The sequence below is a fragment of the Cynocephalus volans genome, chromosome 7, assembly GCF_027409185.1.
Source record: "Cynocephalus volans isolate mCynVol1 chromosome 7, mCynVol1.pri, whole genome shotgun sequence".
In the NCBI taxonomy this organism is placed as follows: domain Eukaryota; kingdom Metazoa; phylum Chordata; class Mammalia; order Dermoptera; family Cynocephalidae; genus Cynocephalus; species Cynocephalus volans.
Window position 1 is genome coordinate 141,190,275 of NC_084466.1, and position 22,425 is coordinate 141,212,699.

Consider the following 22,425-nt stretch of genomic DNA (forward strand, 5'->3'; position numbering starts at 1 on the left):
TGTCATAAGTGATTCCTGCCCTTTCGAAGCTCAGTCAATAATATGTAAACATATTATTAAAATATAATGTGAAATAATCTGTTATAGAGAAAGAGTTTAAGTCCTGTGAGGGCAGGGACTGTTGAAATCCAGGTATCTGTCTAGCATAGGATGAATTGTATACTCTAGGTCTCTTAACCAAGTGGTGCTACGAACAGAGTGTTATGGAAGCATAAAATGAGAGCAACAGAAGAGGTGTCTCTGAACCATCTGAAGGATGGATGGTTAGGAGTTTGCTAGATAAGATGTTTGAAGGGGTTTTTTTCTGGAAAGAGAAGTATGTTTTAAGGCAATTAGTTAAAGTTCGGTCAAAGAAGATGAAATGGACTGGGAAGAGACTACTAACAAGGACACCAGTTAGTTTGCTGTGAAAATAGTTCTGGCACTCTTCGCAGTATACTATGATTTAAAGATTCCAAGAAAACTTTCAGTTAAAAAGAAAGCGCTCTAAGTAACTTGGCCACTCCAGCTGTGTGCCCTCAGCTGTTACTTAATTCTGTGTTTTGGGTAGGCTGGGTATGATTATTTAGTATCGAGAGGGTTATTTTGAGTATTAAATGAGATAATGTAAAGTGGCTGTTTTAAGGCCTGCTACATTATAAGTGTTATTAGCTATTGCATTTATATTTTTAATAGGAAATTTTAACTTTATCCCAGCATTTAAAACAATAACTTCACTTAAGATCTCATTTTGAACTTTAAATGAAAGTATAAAGTAAATTTTTGTTTCAAGAGAAAGCTTTGAAGAAAAGTAGAACGTAAATAGCTTATGATTATGTGTAACGAATTTCTCCACGAATGCTCAAAAAAACAATATTTCTAGAAATAATATTAATAGATTGTAAGGCGAAGGGTTAGTTAGCTCCTAACACCAAACTTAGTAATATTATGTAGTTTAGTAAACTATTTTAAGTGTATTTCATTCTTGAATTTAGTGATGTTCAGGCAGTTAAAGCTTGACAAAGTGGATCAATATCTAATTTATATGCAGAGAATGGTGTATTTATCCTAGCCTACAAAATAGGACTGCTTCTCTGGTTATTTCCAAAGAGGGAGAGGTAAGGTAGGTAGGTAGGTAGGTAGGTAGGTAGGTAGATAGATAGATAGATAGATAGATAGATAGATAGATAGATAGATAGATAGATAGATAAGATAAGATAGATTAGATAGATAGATAGATAGATAAAAGCTTGATTTTTTTTTCTCACAAAAAACTTTATTGAAATATATAGGTGTTGACATACTTTTACAATATTTTAAAATTATTTTATTTTTTTGAATAGGAGATGCTGAGAGATTTAAATCTTGGTGAAATGAAAAGTGGAGTACCTGTGTTGGCAGTGTCCTTAGCATTGGAGGGAAAGGCTAGTCATAGAGAAATGACATCAAAGCTTCTCTCTGATCTTTGTGGGACAGTAATGAGCACAAATGATGTGGAAAAATCATTTGATAAATTGTTGAAAGATCTACCTGAATTAGCATTGGATACTCCTAGAGCACCACAGGTTTGTATGATTCTTCTTTTTCTTCATTCCCTCCCCCCACTACACTTCCAATTGTAGAAATAATATATGCTCTTAGGAAATTTTAGTACAAGGAAGGGGAATGGCCCACTTTTCCTACCATAGAAAAACAGCCTCTCACATTTTGTGTATTTTTTCCTAGCTGTTCTTTTGGTTTTTACACATAGTCTTCATCATACTATAAATTCAATTTTATGTCCTACTTTTTCTCCCATTCTCTGTATAGTTTTTCAGTCATATTTTTTTGCTGTCTATATATTCTCTATTACACGTATTTAAGCTGTTTTGTTAGGTAGGATTTAGAATTTAAGTTGTTATAATTGATTGGATTTCCTTGACTAATGTTTATTATAAAATAGTCATAAATAAGACTTCCCTTTTGTAGCTTTGAAAACATGTGAAATTATTCCTATTTAATTATCAAAGTTTTTAATCAAGGTAAGAGCACTTAAACATTAATTTAGAAATAGTTATGGGTAGGTCAGTTCCTAAATGCTTTTTCTTTTTCTTTTCTTTTCTTTTTTTTTTTTTTAAAAGATGACCGGTAAGGGGATCTTAACCCTTGACTTGGTGTTGTGAGCACCACACTCAGCCAGTGAGCGAACCGGCCATCCGTATATGGGATCTGAACCCGGGGCCTTGGTGTTCTCAGCACCACACACTCCCGAGTGAGCCACGGGCCGGCCCCTAAATGCTTTTTCTGTTATACTTTCCTGTGACAGACAATAGTCTGTGTAAAGTATTGAGCTGTAATTAAAATATGGACCTTTTTTCCCCTCTTTATACCAATACATATACTTAAAAAAAAAAGATTGCATAAGTTTCTATTCATTATAGAATTTTTGAAAAATAAAAGCCAAAGGGAAGAAGGGCCAGAAAAAAATAACCACTGTTAACATTTTGGGGCTGGTCGGTTAGCTCAGTTGGTTAGAGTGTAGTCTTGTAACACTGAGGTCAAGGTTTGGATTCCTGTACTCACCAACCACTGCCCCCCCTGCCAGCCCCCCCCAATAAAACATTTTTGTGTTAAGTTTTCCATTCTACTTTCTATGGATATATATCAATATAAATCTTTACTTTTTTGTTTAATTAAAAAATGGAATTATACCATATGTGCTATTTTGTAAACTTTATTTTTCTCACACCATAAAATATGGTAATTATTTTTCCCTGTGGCCACGTAGCGTACCAACTTATGTATGTACCATTTAACCACACCTTTATGATTGGACACTATAGTTTCCAATTTTTATAATAATGCTATGAATATACTCTCAAATAAATATTTCTACACAGCCTTTTTCTCCATAAGATAAAGTCCTTTAATCAAATGATTTTTTTTTTTTTTGAGAAAACTTAGTCCATTTTTTTTTTAAACAAATGCTTCACTTTGTCATTCATCTAACAAATATTTTTTTTCATATACTGTGTATGAGGCAGTATGCAAGGTATTGGGGATTCAGTAGTGAGCAAACAAATGTGGCCCCACTCTAATGGCACTTAATTTGAAGGTTAAGATGTGGGAATGTATGCCAAGCATAACTAACAAGCACTAAATAGGTGTTTTTGAATATTCCAACATGTCTTTTAGGTATTGACTGCGTAGTTCAAACAGTTGTCATCATTTATGTATTTAGAAATTGTATCCTTGAGAGTTTATTTTGGATTATTTTATATAGTTCTCTCTTTTTCTTATTGTAGTTGGTGGGCCAGTTTATTGCTAGAGCTGTTGGAGATGGAATTTTATGTAATACCTATATTGACAGTTACAAAGGAACTGTAGATTGTGTACAGGCTAGGTAAGTAAATTAATTTTCCCACTTAGAATTTCAAAATAGGGGGAAATTCTACAGGATCCTATTGAAATGACACTTGCATTAATCAGACATTGTGGATATCTATTTGTACCTTGACTATATTTTCCACTGTTAAAATAAAATGGAGAGATTGTTGGCATGATGTAACAGGAAGAGGACAATACTATAATGCTGAAGTTCTGGGTTTTAGCTAACCCAGTAGCTACCTTCATGTCAAGTCATGTTTCTCGGTGCCTCAGTTTCCCTATTTATCAAATGAAAGCATTGGATGCTGAAATTTTCTAAGTTCTCTTCAGGTTCTAACATTCAGCAGTTATTCAGTATTATAACTGGATAACATTAACAGAGGAACCTCATTTATAATTTTATTTCTATTTATCTACTCTAGTTTTCACTCTTGTCCTTTGTATAATTAATTGTAAGCTAAATGTGATATTTGGTAGTTACATGATTTTTCTTAACTTCCTGGAGACTTGTTTAGACTTAGCATGTGTTAGGTTTTCTCAGGTCTAGATATTACCTTAATTTCCTAGGTCTACTTAAAGTCATAATGGAATGATCTCTCTCTGGTTGAGAAGGGATGGATTTAGGTAAAAGTTATATATGAAATGTTCCTTCTCAGTGTAGATCAGTTATTTTGTAATATCTTTTGATTTTTCTGGAATGAGAAATGGAAGTAATAAAGCATGAGAATATTAACATAAGAATCAACTTTTTTTTGCTCCCGATTTTTTATTTTGAAAAATAGTTTGAAAGATTTGAATTTTATATTGCTTTTCTCTTCTGTGAAAGATTATAGTGTATGTGGGATTTTGTCAACTGTATCCATAATTTGGTAGACTCAGAAATGTACCAAGTATCAAAATTAATTTTTTTTTTTTTGTAGAGCTGCTCTGGATAAGGCTACTGTACTCCTGAGTATGTCTAAAGGTGGAAAGCGTAAAGACAGTGTGTGGGGCTGTGGAGGTGGGCAGCAGTCTGTCAATCACCTTGTTAAAGAGGTAACTATTGGGTATTGTTTTCAACTTGCATTCCTCTGAGAGAAATAAACTATGCCTGTTAGCTGGTATTTTTGCAGACAAAAATTAAATTTAGTCTTGTAGTTACAAATGGAAGATTGAATAATCCTTTTATATTTGGCTTTATACCCTTTCACTATAAATTATACAATAATTATATAACTTATTAAGTTTTTACTGTTTCCCTCACTTAAAACTGAGACTGTGTTAAGTTAAAAGGGCTTTTGTGAATAATTATAAGGCTGTTTTAAACTTCAAAGGAATGCCTGAAATCTTTTTCTTATATTAATATTTAAAATTTTCAAATACTGTTGAATTAACTTTGTTTTGTAGTTATTCAATCAGTGTCTGTTTTTATATGAGCAGTTTGAAACTAGATAGTCTCAGATTATAAGTTATGAATTATGAACACTAGAATAGATTGGCAGATTTTTGTGAGGAAGTTCACTATACCTGTATGAATGCTATTGATTTATTGTATTTATTGCATTAAAATGCCAGATGTATTCCATAGATTTTCTTCTGGCTGTAACGTGGTATTCTGTAAAGAAACCAGACAAAATATTTAATCTCCATATCTGCAGATATTTAAGAAAAGGCATATTAACTAGAAGATCTACATTTCATGTGCTTCTGATTTTTGAGTATACTCATTATGTGACTATAATTTTATTTTATTTATTTTATTTTTTTTAAATTTTTAAATTTTTATTTTTTTATCCTTTTTTGTGACCGCACTCAGCCAGTGAGCCAACCGGCCATCCCTATATAGGATCCGAACCCGCGGCAGGAGCGCTGCTGTGCTCCCAGCGCCGCACTCTCCCGAGTGAGCCACGGTTTCGGCCCTATAATTTTATTTTTAAAAAGTCTTTTAATGATACATATACCTAGTTTAAGTGTTAAAAGAGCTCAAAGTGTAGTTAGAGCCTGTTTTTACTTTTATATATTAAAATTAGATGTTGGTATTTGTAATGTCATGATTTTTTTATATTTTAAAAAACATTATCTGTTTTTTAAAAATTAAAGAATTATTAGAAAATTTGAGATATGAAAATAATCAAGATGCCAGGGCAGTTAGGCAGGAAGAAGAAATAAAAGGCACTCAGATTGGAAAGTAGGAAGTAAAACTAGATCTATTTCCAGATGACATAGTCTATATTCAGAAAATCTAAACGAATCTTCAGAATAACATCCCTGAAACCAAACCAAACTACTCACTAATAAATGAATTCAGTAAGGTTTCAGGATACAAGATCAATATACAAAATTCAGTTCTATATCTATAAAGGAATGATCTGAAATGAAGTTAACAGGTACAATTACAATAGCATCAAAAATAAAATACTTAGGAATAAATTTAACAAAAGAAATGCAAGTCTCGTACAATGAAAACTGCAGAACATTGTGGAAAGAAATTAAAGACCTAAATAAATAAGATATCCCATGTTTATGGATTAGAAGACTTAATATTCTTAAGATGGTAATACTTCCCAAAATTAATATTTTGAGAAATTCCCAAACTGTGAATTATCTCTGAATTAAAAAAATGGTCAAGATGAAAACCGACATAAAATCACCAACATACGAGTTTGAGGTTGACATTATTTGGATGTTCATTTATATGGAAGGAAGGTTTGGACAAAGACTTAGAAATGTATATATGTGTTTGTAATTAATCATTCTCAAAAATGCATGGAACCTGATGGGGAACATTTTAAATACTTTAAGTTACGTAACATGTTAAAACTAAGCAATATAAGTTAAATAAATATATTAATTTGTAATTACAAAGTACTTTATTCAAATGCTGTGCTTTAAATATTTACTTTCCTAAAGCATGGTCATAGTAATTATTCATCAGGATGTATTCAGGTGATCAAATTTTACTTTACCTTTTATGAAAAAAATACATTGTGGAAGTTGGAAGTAGAAGATACTTAAGATTATTTTATTCAATCGGCCAACATTCATTGAGTGCCCACTTGATGCAACTGTGACTTTAACAGGCAATGTAAAGGGAAGAACATTCCTAGTTGAAGCTCTTGTGCTGAAAAACTTGTCCCACTTTTCCTCTAGAGCCATAAATTTTATTGTACAAGTTTGAGCAGGAGAGTTAAGACTTGTCTCTTTAGCTGTATAACTGGAAGCTGAATTATCGATGAATGTTTCAAACCCTTAGTTGTAGAGAAAAGAGAAACTATATGGAAATCTTTGCCCCATTATCATCTCTCATTTTTTGGCTCCTGGTGCACTATTAAGATCATCCTGATAGAAGTGAAGTATTTTGTGCCACTTTAAAAATTCATATTGAGACTTTCAGTTAGTGCCCTCTAGTGGAATTTAAAATCCCTTGTTTTCAATAGAGAGCACTGAAGCATGATCACAAGAAGCCAGGCCATGTACATTATACACCTACTTGCAAGTCTCAGTGATTATTCACACACTGAGGTACCACATTTGTTTCATAATTGTGAACCATTTAAAAATTGTGATTTTTTAATTATGAAAAAATTCTGTTATGATAGTATTGTCAAGTCTGTATGTTCTTAGCTATTTGTGACCTGCTGTTTCATCATTTAATATATTGGGATGAGGGTAATTAATCCTTTAGGCAAGCACAACGTTTTTAAAAATCAGGAATTCTGACATATTTCTGACTTTTAAATCTTATAGATTGATATGCTGTTGAAAGAGTATTTACTCTCTGGAGATATATCTGAAGCTGAACATTGCCTTAAAGAATTGGAAGTACCTCATTTTCACCATGAGCTTGTATATGAAGTAAGATTACCATGCCATGCCAAAGAGAATTAAGTGTTCCTTTTTGTACCACATGACTTAATGCTTCTTTAATTATGTAGTCTTCTTTTTAAAAATTAAGGAAGTGGTTTTAAAATTTTTATGATTATAAAGTCATATAATCATAACATATTAGAGAAAAAGGATCTAATACGAATATATTTTAGGAGCAGTTTCTTATGAGTTAATGACCAAAAAATCATTCATTCAATTTTTAGGCTATTATTATGGTTTTAGAGTCAACTGGAGAAAGTACATTTAAGATGATTTTGAATTTGTTAAAATCCCTTTGGAAGTCTTCTACCATTACTGTAGACCAGATGAAGAGAGTAAGTATAACATTATTTTAAATAAATTTTAGACTCTTATACCTTAAATATGTGATTGAATGAAGATTATGAATTGTCAATAAAATTTTCTTTTAGGTATGTTTACAATTATTATGCCTATAGGTCTTATTTTTCTAATGGTAGTGTTTGAGGTTTGAACCTCTTGAAAACATTTCTTGGAAAGTAATACTTCAGTGGGCTTTTAACATTTTTTAAAGTGATTGTGTATTCTATGTCAAGGGTTCAGTTTCTAGGATATGATAATTTTTATTTTATATTTAGAGAGAAACACAAATCTTTAACAAGTTATACTTAAAGTGCTTTTTTCCTATTTAAAATTGTACCTATTTTTGTTGAAATATTAGTGAGGTTATTTGCCTTGTATTTTGAAAAAAGGTAGATGTATACAGAGAAATAGATGGCGAAGGAATTTGCCCAATGTCTTTCTGCAGCTCTTTTGCAAGAACAGTTTTAAAGAAAACATTTTGTAACAAATGAACTTTTTAAGGTTCAAATCTGACTTCAGTTTAATCATATGGCCATTTGGCCTTAAGTACAGATTGATGACAAAGTGATGGATTGTGTTTTCTGGCATGTATTTTATGTGGACTAACAATTCTATATATAATTGCATTGTTTAGGGTTATGAGAGAATTTACAATGAAATTCCGGACATTAATCTGGATGTCCCACATTCCTACTCTGTGCTTGAGCGATTTGTAGAAGAATGTTTTCAGGCTGGAATAATTTCCAAACAACTCAGAGATCTTTGTCCTTCAAGGTACTTTATTTAAATACTACTTTCTCAAGATAAACTGCTGGATGAGGTGCTTGGGAAGGCTAAGCTAAGATAGTTTTCTGTCATTCCAGCTGTCAGGAAAATAACATATTTTCCCTGAAGTCACCGAGGAATGAGAATCATCTATTTTGACTTTATGGAGAAACAAGGGCAAAGTTGTTTTGCCTCTTTGTAAATCTGTACAGGACTACTTCGTGAAGTTCCAGTTCATTTGAAGGATACTAATTTTGTGGAGCAGTTCTTTGTACCAGGCTCTGTTCTAACTAGTTTAAATGTTATTTCACAGTAGGTATTTTCACCAAAAAGATGAGAAAATTGAGGCTTAGGGAGCTGTTACATGGCTAGTACACGGTACAGGCCAAGTATGAATCCAGACTTTTTCTGCCTTCAGATATCTAGGCTCTTTTCTGTACTCTTATGTGGCTTCCTTTGCTTCGTGACAGGATGGAGAATTAGGACTCACTGGAACTTATTCCACTAGAACATGTGTGTGGGTGGGTGTGTTTTTATTTGGAAGTATTATGTATGCTATTAGGATACAGCTCTTAAGGAGTTTTTTGTTAAAATAAAACTAATCATGAAGCTTATAATAGGTATAAAGATAGTTTAGCTGTTATTAAAGGTTGCTTGTGTGGGTCAGTTTATATACATTTTAAATTTTTGTAATTTTTTTACCTGAAAAAAATTTCTAAGCTTTGAGTATTTTTACTTAAGTGCATTGTGAGAATTAAATCTCAGAAGAATACATCCTGGAAAATATTTTTGCTCTAGAAAGTTTAGAAGCCATTAAAATAAAAGAAAAGAAAACTGGAAGATAGAGTTAAATGGCTTTACTAGCAATGTTTGGAAATGTAGACCTCAGTTTGGGGATGGCACCATTTATGTTCAGATGTGATGTGCCAAGTGGTATACATCAGTAAAAATTTCCAATTTTGGCAAAAACTCTCAATTATTCTTGCTGTTGATTACTTCCTTCCCTACTTTGGTCTCATAATATATAGTCTGAAGTCTTCATGTTCAAGAAAATGTAGCTCGTTTCCACCTAGCCTTAGTATGAAAATGGCTTAACACCCTGGCACTGGCTTTTTAAAAGTTTTTTAGCTTCTGTTTGAAAGTCTTAACTCTATTTCTCCTGGTTGCTCTACACTCAAGGGTCATTAAGAGATATCTAAACTTTGTGTATACCATGCAACTTTGACTTTTGTCCTATCCTTTTGCTTATTTGGATGAAGTGTACATTCATGTGTGTTCTTGCATGCTTGTGCATGTTGTTCTGTGGTCAGAGAGTAAGGGCTAATCCTGCCCAAGCTCTGTTTTCCACTTACTGCTTTAGGCTGCTGGCCAACTGTTTCTTCTGTGCTATTGCTACTACATGTATCTAGAGTGTGGGTACATTACAGATCATGGCTTCTTGAGTTTGAAATAGTAGAAGTTCTAAAATGGGGCATCTGCGGAAATAATTGGATTCTGATTTGTTATTTCCACATTCAGATTATGGCTTTTCTACAGCTAAGAAAAATTTTTAAAAATTGTTGAACATGGATATTTTGATAGGTTCCATAGGTCTAGTTTGCATAATTCTAAATCATGTGTTTCCTATTTGGCTCACCGTTTAGCTTTCAAATAATAATGTAGTAGAAATAAATATTACATTTCTAAATAAAATGTTTGCCTTAGTTTTATATTTTAACTTTTTAAAAATGTCACTTGCATAATGAACATATTTCAATAATTAAGCTTTTATTTAAACAAAAACTACTCAGATTCACTGTTGATTTGATATTTTATGCTAAGTTTTATAGCAGGGAAGGAATTCAAAGGAATTAAATTCCTTTAAATTAGATTAATTCAAAGGAATTAAAGGCATATTGACTTTTTTCTTTAAACAACAATGAAACCCTTCAAAAGTTAATGTCTGATCAAAAACTGCCAACTTTAAAATTTTTTGCATTCACTGTAGTCAGAATTTGAATGTTTTCATGTTTTTGTATTTTTCATTACAGGGGCAGAAAGCGTTTTGTAAGTGAAGGAGATGGAGGTCGTCTTAAACCAGAGAGCTACTGAATGTAAAAACTCTTGCAAGTCTTAGGGTGTTATAAAAATATATATCTGAATTGTAAGAGTTGTTAGCACAGGTTTTTTTTTTTTTTTTTTTTTTTTAAAGCACTTGTTTTGGGTACAAGGCATTTCTGAAATTTTATAAACTTACATTTAAGGGGAATTTTTAAAGGAAGTGTTTCCTTTTTCTTTTTTTTTCTGAGGGGGTGAAGGAAGGAGAGAAAACTAATCTCTTATGTGGGGTATTCTAATAAGCTACGTTTGTAAGTGCCATGTTCACAACTTAATCATTCCAAGTTTTGCATTGATGTCTGACTGCCACTCCTTTCTTTCAAGGACAGTGTTTTTTGTAGTAAAATCACTGGTTTATACAAAGCTTTATTTAGGGGGTAATGTTAAGCTGCTAAAACCCCATGTTGGCTGCTGCTGTTGAAATACTGTGCTTTGGGAGTAAAAAAAAAAAAAAAGTTATTTCTTTGTCTTAAAGAATTTTTTAAACAATGGGTTAGTCATGAGACTTATTCATCTTTCCAAGGAACATATTGATTGGTCTTAAAGACTAGACAGTTAAGTAAATGGTGGCTGGAACATCTATTTTTCTACAAAACTGGAAAACGAACCCGGTTCTAGGAGAATGTACAACAAAATAAAACATGTGAAGCAGTGTTGGACTCTTTATTTGGAGTACATTTATTTTAGATCTTTTAAAGAATTATCTAATTTCACACAGCAAATTTTAAATCAATCATACAAGGAAGCACATTTGAATCCTAGTAAACTTAATTAAGCTGTATTCTTTGCCAGCTTTTTTTTCCCTTGCAAACATTTAAATTGAAAGTACACTAGTAAATGAATTCTTTTAAGATTACACTTGGGGAAAAATGCATGCACATTTTAATCCCTTGTTTATTCCTTTGATCTACACCTTAATAAAATTTCTAAAATGTATATACTTTAATACCTTTCATCATTCTTAAATTCTATTACCTAATAATAGTGTTATAAAAAGTTATTCTCCAAAGACTCAAAACTTTACACTTACCCAATGTCTGAAAAAATACTAGCTACCAATAAATAACAATAATCTCTTTTACAGAGCCTAATTATTCAGCAAGGCCTCAAGGTCTATGTTAATTTAAATTGCCTATTATTGACTGCAGCAAACCAAGAATTATATTCAGAATTTACAAAGGTATTCTTAGGAATATAACTAGTATAGGTTTAGGTACAGTCTTTTAGAATTAAAACTCCAAATTTAATGTTCATAATTTAGCTCATAGGCTCTTTCCAGCACATATTACTTAGGCTTATATAAGTAATTACAGTAAACATTTTTAGGTTTTTAATTGTTTGATACCTGGAGGATAAAGGCAGTCATGTAATTCTTGAGTCCTTAAAATTAGTGTAATTAAAAGCTTAAGTAACTACAGAATAGGTGAGGTTTTCTTAAAAATCAAACAGTTTTGTCATTACCGGTGAGATCAGTTGCCCAGGTAAGACAGCATTAAACATGGCATGGCACACAAAACTGGTTTAAAAAATTTGTTTTTTAAGTTAAGTAGTACAAAAGTTCAATAAACACTTTATGCAAGTTTAGAATGTATTTTCAAATTTAGGTTTTTAATAAATACATAAAGATCCTCTCTGTATAAGAGTTGCACTTAATCATTTGTGCCAAGGATGTTACCTATAAAGCTGATAGCAGTAGGGGTGGTGAATGATAATTTAATTTGCAATTCTAAAAACATAATGAGTTAAGAAGATCTGGTTAAAAGTTTAACTGCTTGTGTTCAATACAAACCAGAGTTTAAATTCACAACACAAGTTTCATCAATCTTGAGTCTTTGTATTCATGTGAATATTATCAATTTTAGTAACATACTACTGTTAGCATACAGATGCACATTATTTAAGTTACTTTAGTAGGTAAGGTAGGGTGTTCCCTAAAGTGCTAAGTTATCAGTGGGTTATTTGCTGCTGTTCCTTTGCCATTTCTTGTTGGCGAATTGTATCCTGTGCTGCTTGATGCATTTTCTCCAGTTTTTCCAGAGTCAGATTTTAAGGGTAAAAGTTTGGGTTTACACAGCACCATTGTGGTTACATCTTCCACAGACAACTGCCCTAAGTTTAACAAGAAATAAGAATTAATTTGAGGAAGATAACCCAGTAGTTTGGTGGTTTGGATTTGCAGTGCAAATGAAAATCTAAAAACTTAAATATATTGTCAGTGAAAAACTCCTGTTCCTAGACTGAATTTTGCGGTGGGACCAAAAAGATGATAGTTATCCCATGAGCAACATCTCTTAATAGGAGGGTGTTCTTAAAGAAACAATTCTTGAACTTTCTACCGAATCCTCAAAGCTACCATAAGACACACTTTGTGTCAAATGTTTAATTCAAAATAAGATTTGGGAGAATATATGCATTGCACAAAAGTAAATAGCAGAGTATGGTGGAATAGTCAAATCACTGAATGTTTAACTGAAATCTTCAGCTGGCCTTAACTATTGCTTGATTTAGGTTTCTTTTTCCCCACTTTAGACCTTATTTAATATTGTGAATTCCATTGTTATTTCACTGAAAATTTCAGATGGTAATCTGCAATCTTGGTTATAGCAGGAATTCTGGGTCTAAGGAACACTGTCTTTTACAAACTTCTCATGGCAAAAGTACAGCAGTCCCTCAGTATCCATGGGGGATTGGACCTTCTACAGATACCAAAATCCATGATGCTCAAGTCCCTGATATAAAATGGCATAGTGTTTGCATATAACCTATGCTCATCCTACCATATACTTTAAATCATCTCTAGATTACTTATAGTATCTAGTACAAAATGATAAGTGCTATGTATACAGTTATACTGTATGTTTAGGGAATAAGTCTGTACATGTTCAGTACAGATGCAATTTTTTCTGAATATTTTTGATGTGTGGTTGGCTGAATCTATGGATGCAGAACTACTGGATATAGGCAGCTAACTATATATGGTAAAAGTGGACAGTAAATGAGACATACAATACAGCTGCAGATGTTTAGCTATTAAGCCTATTTCACACTACCTATCACATTGTAGGTCCCTATAATATTCTATGACCTAAGTATTTGTGATGTAGATACCTTGTTTTGGAAGAACTTCCCGGAACATTGACTTCACTTCAGCCATATCTGAATTGTTGGCTACAGTAAGTTTTTACCTTCAATGAGAAATCAAGAATTAGTATTATTCAAGAATAAATTCTCAAAACATATTGCTTGAGACATTTCCATTGAGGTTTAAGAAGTAAAATCACAATTGCTATAGAAAGTGAATTACCCTATCCTTTTATAATTTTCTCATTAATTTCCTGTGGTTCTTTCACTGAAACAAGGTTGAGGTAGTTTATATAAGCATCTAGATCTTGTCAATTTTTATTAATCAGTGGTGCTATTAATTGGAAGGCTAGGTGTTCTAAATTTTTTCCCTCTAATGAAAAATTGGTAGAGCTTCAGATTTTTAGACAAAGATGATTAATGTTAGCTGAGGAAAAAGCATTTATGAGCATTGTAGTTCACTGATGGCATCTCTCCTGAATGGCAGGTGACATTAAAAAAATGACCAACATTTGGGAGGTGGGGATATGTAGGTAGGTAGGAAAAGGAGGAGGTAGTAGGCACTCATTATTTAACATTCCCACTTCTCTCAATAATAGCTGACGGCTGGTTTCCACTTTTAATCTGTTTGCTATAACAAAGCATCCTAAGAATTAGTTACTGGCTAAATAGCTGGAACAAATTAGATGAAACTGGCTCTAGAAGAACAGAAATGAAGTATCCTTTCAGTTTACTACTTTCCTCTAATAAAGAGATACTATATGCTAAAAGGCTAGCATATACCTTCATATGAGTATTTTGTTATGAACATCCCAGCATAGATGCCATCCTTGGCCAATTACATTTGCTTCAATTGTTACATCCCAGATTACTGCTATATGTTCAAGGTGTTCTGGACTAAGTTGTAGAATGATTCCTTTCCAAACACACATGCTTCTCCGGACAGACCCACCCATTTAGTGTTATTTCACAACAGTGATGCAACCTTACCATGTGTCTTTCACAACATCACCACCACAGAAGAAAGATTTATAAAGTGGTGATGCTGGCTTGGTGCCTGCCTTTACGCCCACTGCAAATTAATTATAATCAAGTGAAGCTGCTTCTGGTCTTTGTTATTCCCGTTCCACTACTTCTTCAACATTCCTAATAAAAGCTTCCTACTCTCCATCCACCAAGCCTCTTACTCTCTCTTGGTCAAATTCTTATTCTGGAATGTCTGAGTTCCTGAACAAACTATCTGCTTTCCAGAACTCTTGTCATCAAGCTTTACCCCTATACTGCTCTACCAGGGAGAGAAGATGAAGTAGAGAATGGACCAAGAATAAAGCAACTCATCACTAAATGGAATGTGAGGTAAATACAATATGAAATTTGCTTAGAATGAGCAGCTTCTCCTACCACATTCTTTCCTTCTTGTTACTTAGGCCTGCCAGTTGATACCTAGTGATCACCCCCACCCCCCGCCCTTAGGTTGAGGGCTAACATTGCACACCCCTGATTAGCCTTGAATAGAGCTAAGGAAAAAAAAAAGACTCCATCTAGCCCCTCATTAAAGACATCCCAACAAAAATATCCATTAGGTCCTTATTTGGTGCAAATTCGACATGATATGCCACTAAAGGGAGGAGAGATATTCCAGAAGTTGATAAATAAGGAAATACATAGCAGCTAAGAATTTTTATATATACCACCAAAATGCTGAAAGGGAGGGTGGACAATACTTAAGTTTTAGCTGTTTTATAGAGTGAACAACTCCAGTTATTCAAAATTCAATCACTATTTCTTGTTTTCTCTTAGTCTATATACCTCTTTCTGGCCTGAGGAAAACAATGAAACTTGGTGCTCTACCAAACCTCACTTCTCTGTTTGACTAAGCTGCCATTGTTGCTGGAAAGGGTGTGGGGCCAAAGGACTGCTTAGGGAGTGGGTTGAGCCTGGTGTGGAGAAGATCTCTTGCCTGGGTGGAGTGCGTGCTTTACTAGCGTTTATTCTTGTTCCTAGGCCCCCTTAGGCATTGGCAGGAGAGAAACAGGAAGGGAAGGGCTAAAATAAGCAAGGTGGTGTGGTTAGATGGCCAGCACTGGCCTGGCTATACTGTCTTGACAATCAACTGCCATGGGAGTTCAGAGTAGAAAGGAGCATTTATTTCCTCCTCCTAGGTGGCCTGCTACTAAACAGACATGGGTGTTTTGTCCAGTTAAATGTGCTCTAAGGAGTTGTTGGCTGCTCCTAAGAGTACTTTTCTTATTGGTCAGGTGAGATGTATATAAATCCAGGGACAGATGGGCCAAATGAGAGACATAACAGCTATGTCTGAAATTCATGCATACAACTGCCATGGCTGTTATATAAATATGTAAGTACCCACCATGTGCCAGGCACTGTTCATCAGTGACCAAAAGAGACAAAAAACAAAACCAATTACAGCCGAGGGTAAGGGGAGAGAAACAACAGAATGCTAGAAGGTAGTAAATGCTATGGAAAATAAAATAGTTTAAGGAGATTTAGGAACGCTGGGGAAGGGGTGTGTATTTCATTAGGAAAATCATGATGGCCTCATTAAGAAGGTGACACTTTAGCAAAGACTGCTTTTGTGTGGGTGTGAGTGTGTATGTTGTGTCTTTTGAAACTGCAAAAAGTCAAAAGCCTGATAGTATCCACAGTTAAGGGACTGCAAAGGTATATGGGCACTCTCTGTTGGTACAGCTTTTTTAGAGGGATATTTTGCAATATCTACTAAAACTAAATATGCATGTTATCTTTGTCCCAAACATTCTACTTCTAGTAATCAGCCCTAAAGAAAAAAACAGCACAAGTTTATAAAGATGTAATAAGAATGTTCATTAAAACACTTTGAGTAGCAAAATGTTTGGCAATAGATGAACCTAAAATGTTCAAACAGGTCAAAGGTTAAATAAATTATGGACCATGCAGAGAATGAACTACTATGCCAGATTTTTAAAAAATGCAGACTGTCAAGGCATATTTTAAGAGAACATACTAAATTGCAAAAGTAAAATAAAATTATTCTTACTCTAATAGAACCCAATCTTTTAATGCTCACAGAAAGAAGTGTCATTTTCTGAATGACACTTTTACCCTTGGTGTGGGTAAAAAGCCGCTTCCTTTTCCTCCATAGTTTCTTAAGTTTGTAATTTCTCCCAGAGATAAAATTTTGATGCATAGTGCATTTCAAAATTATTACAAGTTATGCAAACCTGTTGTAGCTATTTGAGCTGATGTCTAAAATTAATGCAGAAGAACTCTGAGGAAAACCAAATCTTTGTCATGAAATATTTAATTATGCTTTAAGAGTGAGAGCTGAAAGATGTGTCTAGGAAGGCTGACTACTTTAAAATCAATCATACACATTTGGACAAGCTTAGTTTCATAACTAAGCTAAATTACGAGTGTGGGACTGGACTAGCTCACTAAAGTGTCCCTCTGAACTTTGAAAATATATGCCAGTGGTCCTCAAATTTTGTACCTGCATACTCCCAAAGAGTTTTTGAAAAACTAGGTACCACTTTACATATTTCTAAAATGATAAATTTTTTATCATAACTTTAGTTATAAAGGGTAACTATTTCAAGCATATTTAAAAATAACTGTGACATCAGTCTTTTAAAATATCCAATATAACCTAAACATCATAACAATTTGATGACTACCATCAATAAAAAAAATGAAGAGCTCTTTTTTAAGCCAGAAATTTTATATTATCCTTTATCTCCCCAGACCTTTATTTCTATTCCATTTAATTTTATTATAAAGTAACAGGTCATGTTTGGTATTTTAATAATCATATCACCCTTCTTTGCTTCAAAAATGTTTATAAATTTAAACTTTAAAATATTCTAAATATTACAATCAGTGCAAAATTGATCAAAACAAATTATACATCGCTAAAATAGTTATTGAACATAAAAAATAAAATTATTGGCCTCGTCTAAGGACAGGACTGTTTTCTTGATTAGTTCATGTGTACATGGCTGAAAATTTACTTATTGCTATAATTCTATTTTTCATTTTCACAGATGTAAGTACTGAGATGAAAATGGGAAAATTTTGTTTAATCTTTGAACTTAAGTTATATGTTAAAAATCATGTAGTGATCTATCATCAAAAAATAATTTTAAATGATCAGACTATTAAATTATGTCTTCTTTCAAGCTGAGAATTGAACAGCCTCCTGACTTGCAAAAGCACTACTTACCTAATAAACCAGTGAAGTGATTAGTCTTTCTCACTAGAGTTACCAATGTTTCCTGTGTTTCTTTGTTTAGCACCTCAGATTTTTAGTCCCTGGAGCATTTTGTCATCGTAAGATTCTACTTGGGTTAGAGAAATGCCTGCCCTTAGTAATGTCTTAGAAAGGTGATTGTGAAAGGGGAGATGGAAAATGAGATTAAGCATGGTTATTTATCCACAGGCTCATTTATTCAGGGAATTTAATGTCAGCAGAGTGTACATATGGAAGTTTAGGATCTGTAATTGATTACTCAACCTCCCTTGCCTGCATACTCCTCTGATAGATTTCAGGCATCTTGAAGGATATGTGAACCTTAGTATAAAGGCTGCTGATCTATACAATTAATTGCACTATGTTGTTGTTTGAGAAGTTAATAGATTTTCTGAGATTCCATAGTTTATTAAATTTGAGAAGCCCTGGGAAGGTGTTGGATCTCAGAAAGCAATACCCCAAAGTGAAGGCCTCAGAAGCGGCCCCCAAAGCAAAGTTTTCCTCTGACCTTCTTCTGCTCTTCTGTCTCTTATTTAGCCTCATATTTCCCTGAGGCAAGCCACTGAATCTAGAATCACTCTTCCCCAAGGCGGGTCACAGACATTACTCTAATCTACTCCATGCCTTTACATCTTGGAGTTGGCCATAAAGAGATTCTCTGACCTACCTTGTCTGATTGTAGGTCTTAAGACCCCCATTCCAGAAAGGGTCCCACCCCATACCCCGGAGGAATAAATTGCTACACAGAGAGATCAAGAAGAATCTGAACAGACAGGCCTTGCTGGATTTCCCACTCAGTCTATTAGTATTAGATCACACGATTCTTGTCCAATCACATTTCTACACAGCTATGTCAGCTTCATAGAACCTAAGTATAAATATGGACAATTTTTCTTATATCTTTGGGTCTTCATTCTGAAGCCTCTAGTGTCATATAAAACTAAAAGTAAAAATTTTTATGCCTTTTCTTCATATGAATCTGTGTTATCAGGTAATTTTTCAGAGAACCTTCGGCGGTTGAAGGGGATGTCTTTCCTTGAACTCTACAAAGGAAAAGAGTTAAACTTTTGTTTTTTAACATCAGGACTTTTTAGAAACTTTAATATGCTAAAGTACATGATGACTCTCCAACAGGAGAACTATGTACAAGTACTGTTTCCTAAATTTATTTGATCCTGGAATCCTTTGAAAGTGCTTTTATGGGAGTAATATTACCTAGAATATACTTTGTACTCCTAAGGCAATGCCATTTTCAATATGGCATATGTAAAAAGATGCTATAAATTAAGCAAATATTGGAGAATACCAGTGTTTAGAGATAACTAATTTTGAAATTAGTAAAGGCTACATTTCTTCTGAATGTAACATTTATGAAGATCAACTGAAGAATGGATTATCTTCTTTCGCTGGTGAAAAGTTTAGACCTTCTTGGATAAAACTGTCTTTAAAAGGAATTATTTAAATACGAAAAGAGAAAATCTTGCAGAGTATTTGGGGATTCGGCAAAAATGACAGCTATTCTTATCTCCTATCCCAAGGAAATTCTGCTGTTGGGGAATGACACAAGTATAGTATTTTGTGACAAAATGTTAACTAATGGTTGTTTATGGACCTTATTTCTACTTTCTAATTTTATTACATGAACATCTGTTATCAATAAAATTAAGAACATAATTTAAGTATTCAAATGGCAAGTCATCTTATATTGAAATTAAGTCAAGGTCATACTAAGGCACAGTCTCTAGGTTTGAGGATTCTAGAGGATAGGAATGGGTAGGGAGGGAGAAATAGCATATAAACAAATAATCATAATGCAGTATAACTTCTATACGTACAGGTATATGTAAAAATGACATGGGAACACAAATGGAGAGAATTGTGTCACGCAGAGATGATGGGGGAGGAATTCCAGGTGCAGGTAACAACAGTTTGTGCAAAGACATGAAGATGGGCAACACAAAACCCAGGGTGCATTATGCGGAAGGAAGTACAGTGATGCTAAAAAAGTTACTAACAATCAGTCTGGAAATAAACCCAAACCAAACTGTAACCAAATTGATTTTGAAGGAAATAAGGAGAACCACTGAGATATTTTAAGGAACAGAATGACCTGAGCAAATCTAACTGTGTTTAGGAGGACAATTAAAAGGCTCTTCAAATAGTCTAGATGCAGGTGAAAAATGGATATTTCAATCTAAGGAACTAGCTGCATTGTAAAACCACGAAGCTAGGAAAAGAGAAGAAGGGAGGAGGATAAGGACAAGAGTTCAATTTTAGGCAAGTTATGCTTGTAGGACTTTTAAGAAGTGTCCAATAGGTAAAGCAAAGTATGAGTATGAAGCAGGAGGCATAATGGAGTGGTAGTAAGTCAGGCCAGCAAAACACAATAATACCCTCAATAGATTCTCCATTACTCAGGCAACCATCTTCATAAAAATAAAAACAACAACAAAAGGGCCTTCCAAACTATGAAGCCTAAGAGTTATGTAATTTTATCATCAAAAAGTTGGTTCTTATGTTATCTCTTGTATTTGAATGTTGTGAACCCGTAGGAGGGATGACCTCTTAGAAGAATCTTTCACTGGGCCGGCCCTGTGGCTCACTCGGGAGAGTGCAGCGCTGGTAGAGCTGAGGCTGTGGGTTCGGATCCTATATAGGGATGGCCGGTGCGCTCACTGGCTGAGCAGGGTGCAGACCACACCATGCCGAGGGTTGCGCTCCCCTTACCGGTCCAAAAAAAAAAAAAAAAAAAAGAATCTTTCACTGAGATCTTACCTGAAGACTTATTACCTACTCGGAAAGAATAGCCAAGGCCATAGTCCTCTGTTCAAAAAGTATGGATCTCTAAAGTGGCCAGAAAGGCCCAAATTAATGTTGTACATTGTATTGTATTTGGAAGTAAACACTGGACAGTGAAGACTGAAGTGATAAAGCAAGGTTTTAGGTTGTAAGCAAAGGAATTATTCTTTAAGAGTAGAAAACTAATAAATGTAACATAAAAAAAGGAATTTGGGTTCATAAGTGCCTGTCCAAACAGATTTTTTTTTCTCTTAGTAAACATAATAATGTCTATAACATTATGTACCAGCCACTGCTAAATGAGGGAGATAGAGTGAATAAGAGGGAGATAGGATCAGATCTTTTCCTTGAGGAATTTGGGGGAGGTGAGGTATGGGAAGAGACATGTAAATAAATAATTATAATTGAATACAACATATGTTAATAAAAGCATGCCTATTGTGCCTTAAGAGACCAAAAACTATGAACAACTTGGCCCAGAGTACAGGGGACAGTGGGTGGCCTCTGAAGAATTACTAAACATGACAATGGAGCTAATCCCAGAAAGATGAATGGGCGTTTACTAGGCAGAGAAGGGGATGTGTAGCAAAAAGATGTTCTAGACAAAATGAACACCACTTTCAAAGGAAGAAGCATTAAAAAAAAGTGTTCTGTCTGGGGAAATGGCTAGAGTGCAGTGTGCACCAGGCACTGTGGTGGGACTGACTAGGTGGAGGCCAGTTCACACTAAGCCTTTAATACCATGGTTCAGAATTTGAACTTTACATCCTACAGACAGGAGGTAGGTATAATACCATGGCTCAAAGAGGGTATATGACACATGATTTGTTTTTTGGAAACATATATGCCAGATAAAATAAAGGAAAAACCAGAAGAGACACTATGGGGCAAGGAGATAGGAAAGGAAGCTATAATTGTTTAGGTATGATGATAAAAGTATGAACTAAAGCCGTGATAACAGGCATTAAGAGAAGATACAAGAGGTACTCAAAGGTATAAGAAGTTGAGATTTAAACCTCCTCCACTTTCCTATCCCCTACCCATTTTGGTGATAAGGAAATGGTCAAGGATCACTGAAATGAGCTAACATGGTTGCGTGATGCCTGAGTGAATTAATTCAAGTTGGGAACACGGGGGAGGAGAAGGCTGGGAGGGAAGGGTAAAGACCATGAGTTATATTTAGACCCATTGAGTGTAGAAGTTCAGTAGGAAAGTAAAAAGAACTGGAGGCCCAGAGAGTCAACAGTACATTAGGATAAGTTATAGAGGTGGATATAATCACCCAGGAAGGATGTGCAAAGACGGTGGGTGGTGAAGTTTGTGGTAAAAAGAGACAAAAAGTATAGTACAGTGGTTGAGAGAAGAATCTGAAGTCAGATTAGTCACTTAAATTACTTAAATTTTTAAGCCTTAGTTTTAGCTGTAAAATAAAGTTTATAATGGCATCAACTTGAGATGGTTGGTGTATTAATTATAAAGACATTAGACCAGTCCTGGGCACATGATGAGAGCTCCATGAATTCTTACTGTACTGTACCACTACAAATTATCATCAAATTAGATTTTCAGAAAAAAGTCTATTAACATTTACTAGAGTTATATAGGCTTATTAAAACAGAATGAAGAAAAACCTACAGGCAAACAGAACACTTTAGAATTCTCCACCCACTCTCTCTACACCCATACTGTCTTAAAAATTATCTTAAAAGTAGAATAGTTTAAATACCCAGACATCTACTTTAGCTTCTCTTCTGTAGTCTAGCATAATGGCTCTTAAATTTTAGTTTGCTTAAGAATAACAATAGCAGCACAGTATTTTAATACAAAGTTATATATGTTAACTACGTAGACATTTTAAGAGATTTTCTGCAGTAATTTTGAAAATAACTATTATTATCCTAAAA

The 22,425-nt window shown here is 34.0% G+C and overlaps 2 protein-coding genes across 9 annotated transcripts in view; one reads left to right on the top strand and one right to left on the bottom strand.

The window, feature by feature from the left end:
- The window catches only part of PDCD4 (programmed cell death 4), a 24,575-nt gene extending 13,529 nt beyond the window's left edge, over window positions 1-11,046 (top strand). For 7 of the 8 annotated variants that reach the window (XM_063103534.1, XM_063103527.1, XM_063103526.1 and 4 more), the window contains 7 exons: window positions 1,323-1,544; window positions 3,264-3,361; window positions 4,266-4,380; window positions 7,072-7,179; window positions 7,416-7,526; window positions 8,168-8,307; window positions 10,329-11,046. In XM_063103534.1, the coding sequence (XP_062959604.1) occupies window positions 1,323-1,544; window positions 3,264-3,361; window positions 4,266-4,380; window positions 7,072-7,179; window positions 7,416-7,526; window positions 8,168-8,307; window positions 10,329-10,389 (855 nt within the window). In that variant the 3' untranslated portion in view covers window positions 10,390-11,046. Of the gene's footprint in view, window positions 1-1,322; window positions 1,545-3,263; window positions 3,362-4,265; window positions 4,381-7,071; window positions 7,180-7,415; window positions 7,527-8,167; window positions 8,308-8,396; window positions 8,956-10,328 lie in introns of those variants that run through there. The other variant, XM_063103533.1, reaches the window with a different exon arrangement.
- The window catches only part of BBIP1 (BBSome interacting protein 1), an 18,464-nt gene continuing 7,083 nt past the window's right edge, over window positions 11,045-22,425 (bottom strand). The window contains 3 exon segments of the mRNA XM_063103535.1: window positions 11,045-12,439; window positions 12,441-12,504; window positions 13,504-13,580. Coding sequence (XP_062959605.1) covers window positions 12,343-12,439; window positions 12,441-12,504; window positions 13,504-13,549 — 207 coding nt within the window. The 5' untranslated portion in view covers window positions 13,550-13,580 and the 3' untranslated portion in view covers window positions 11,045-12,342.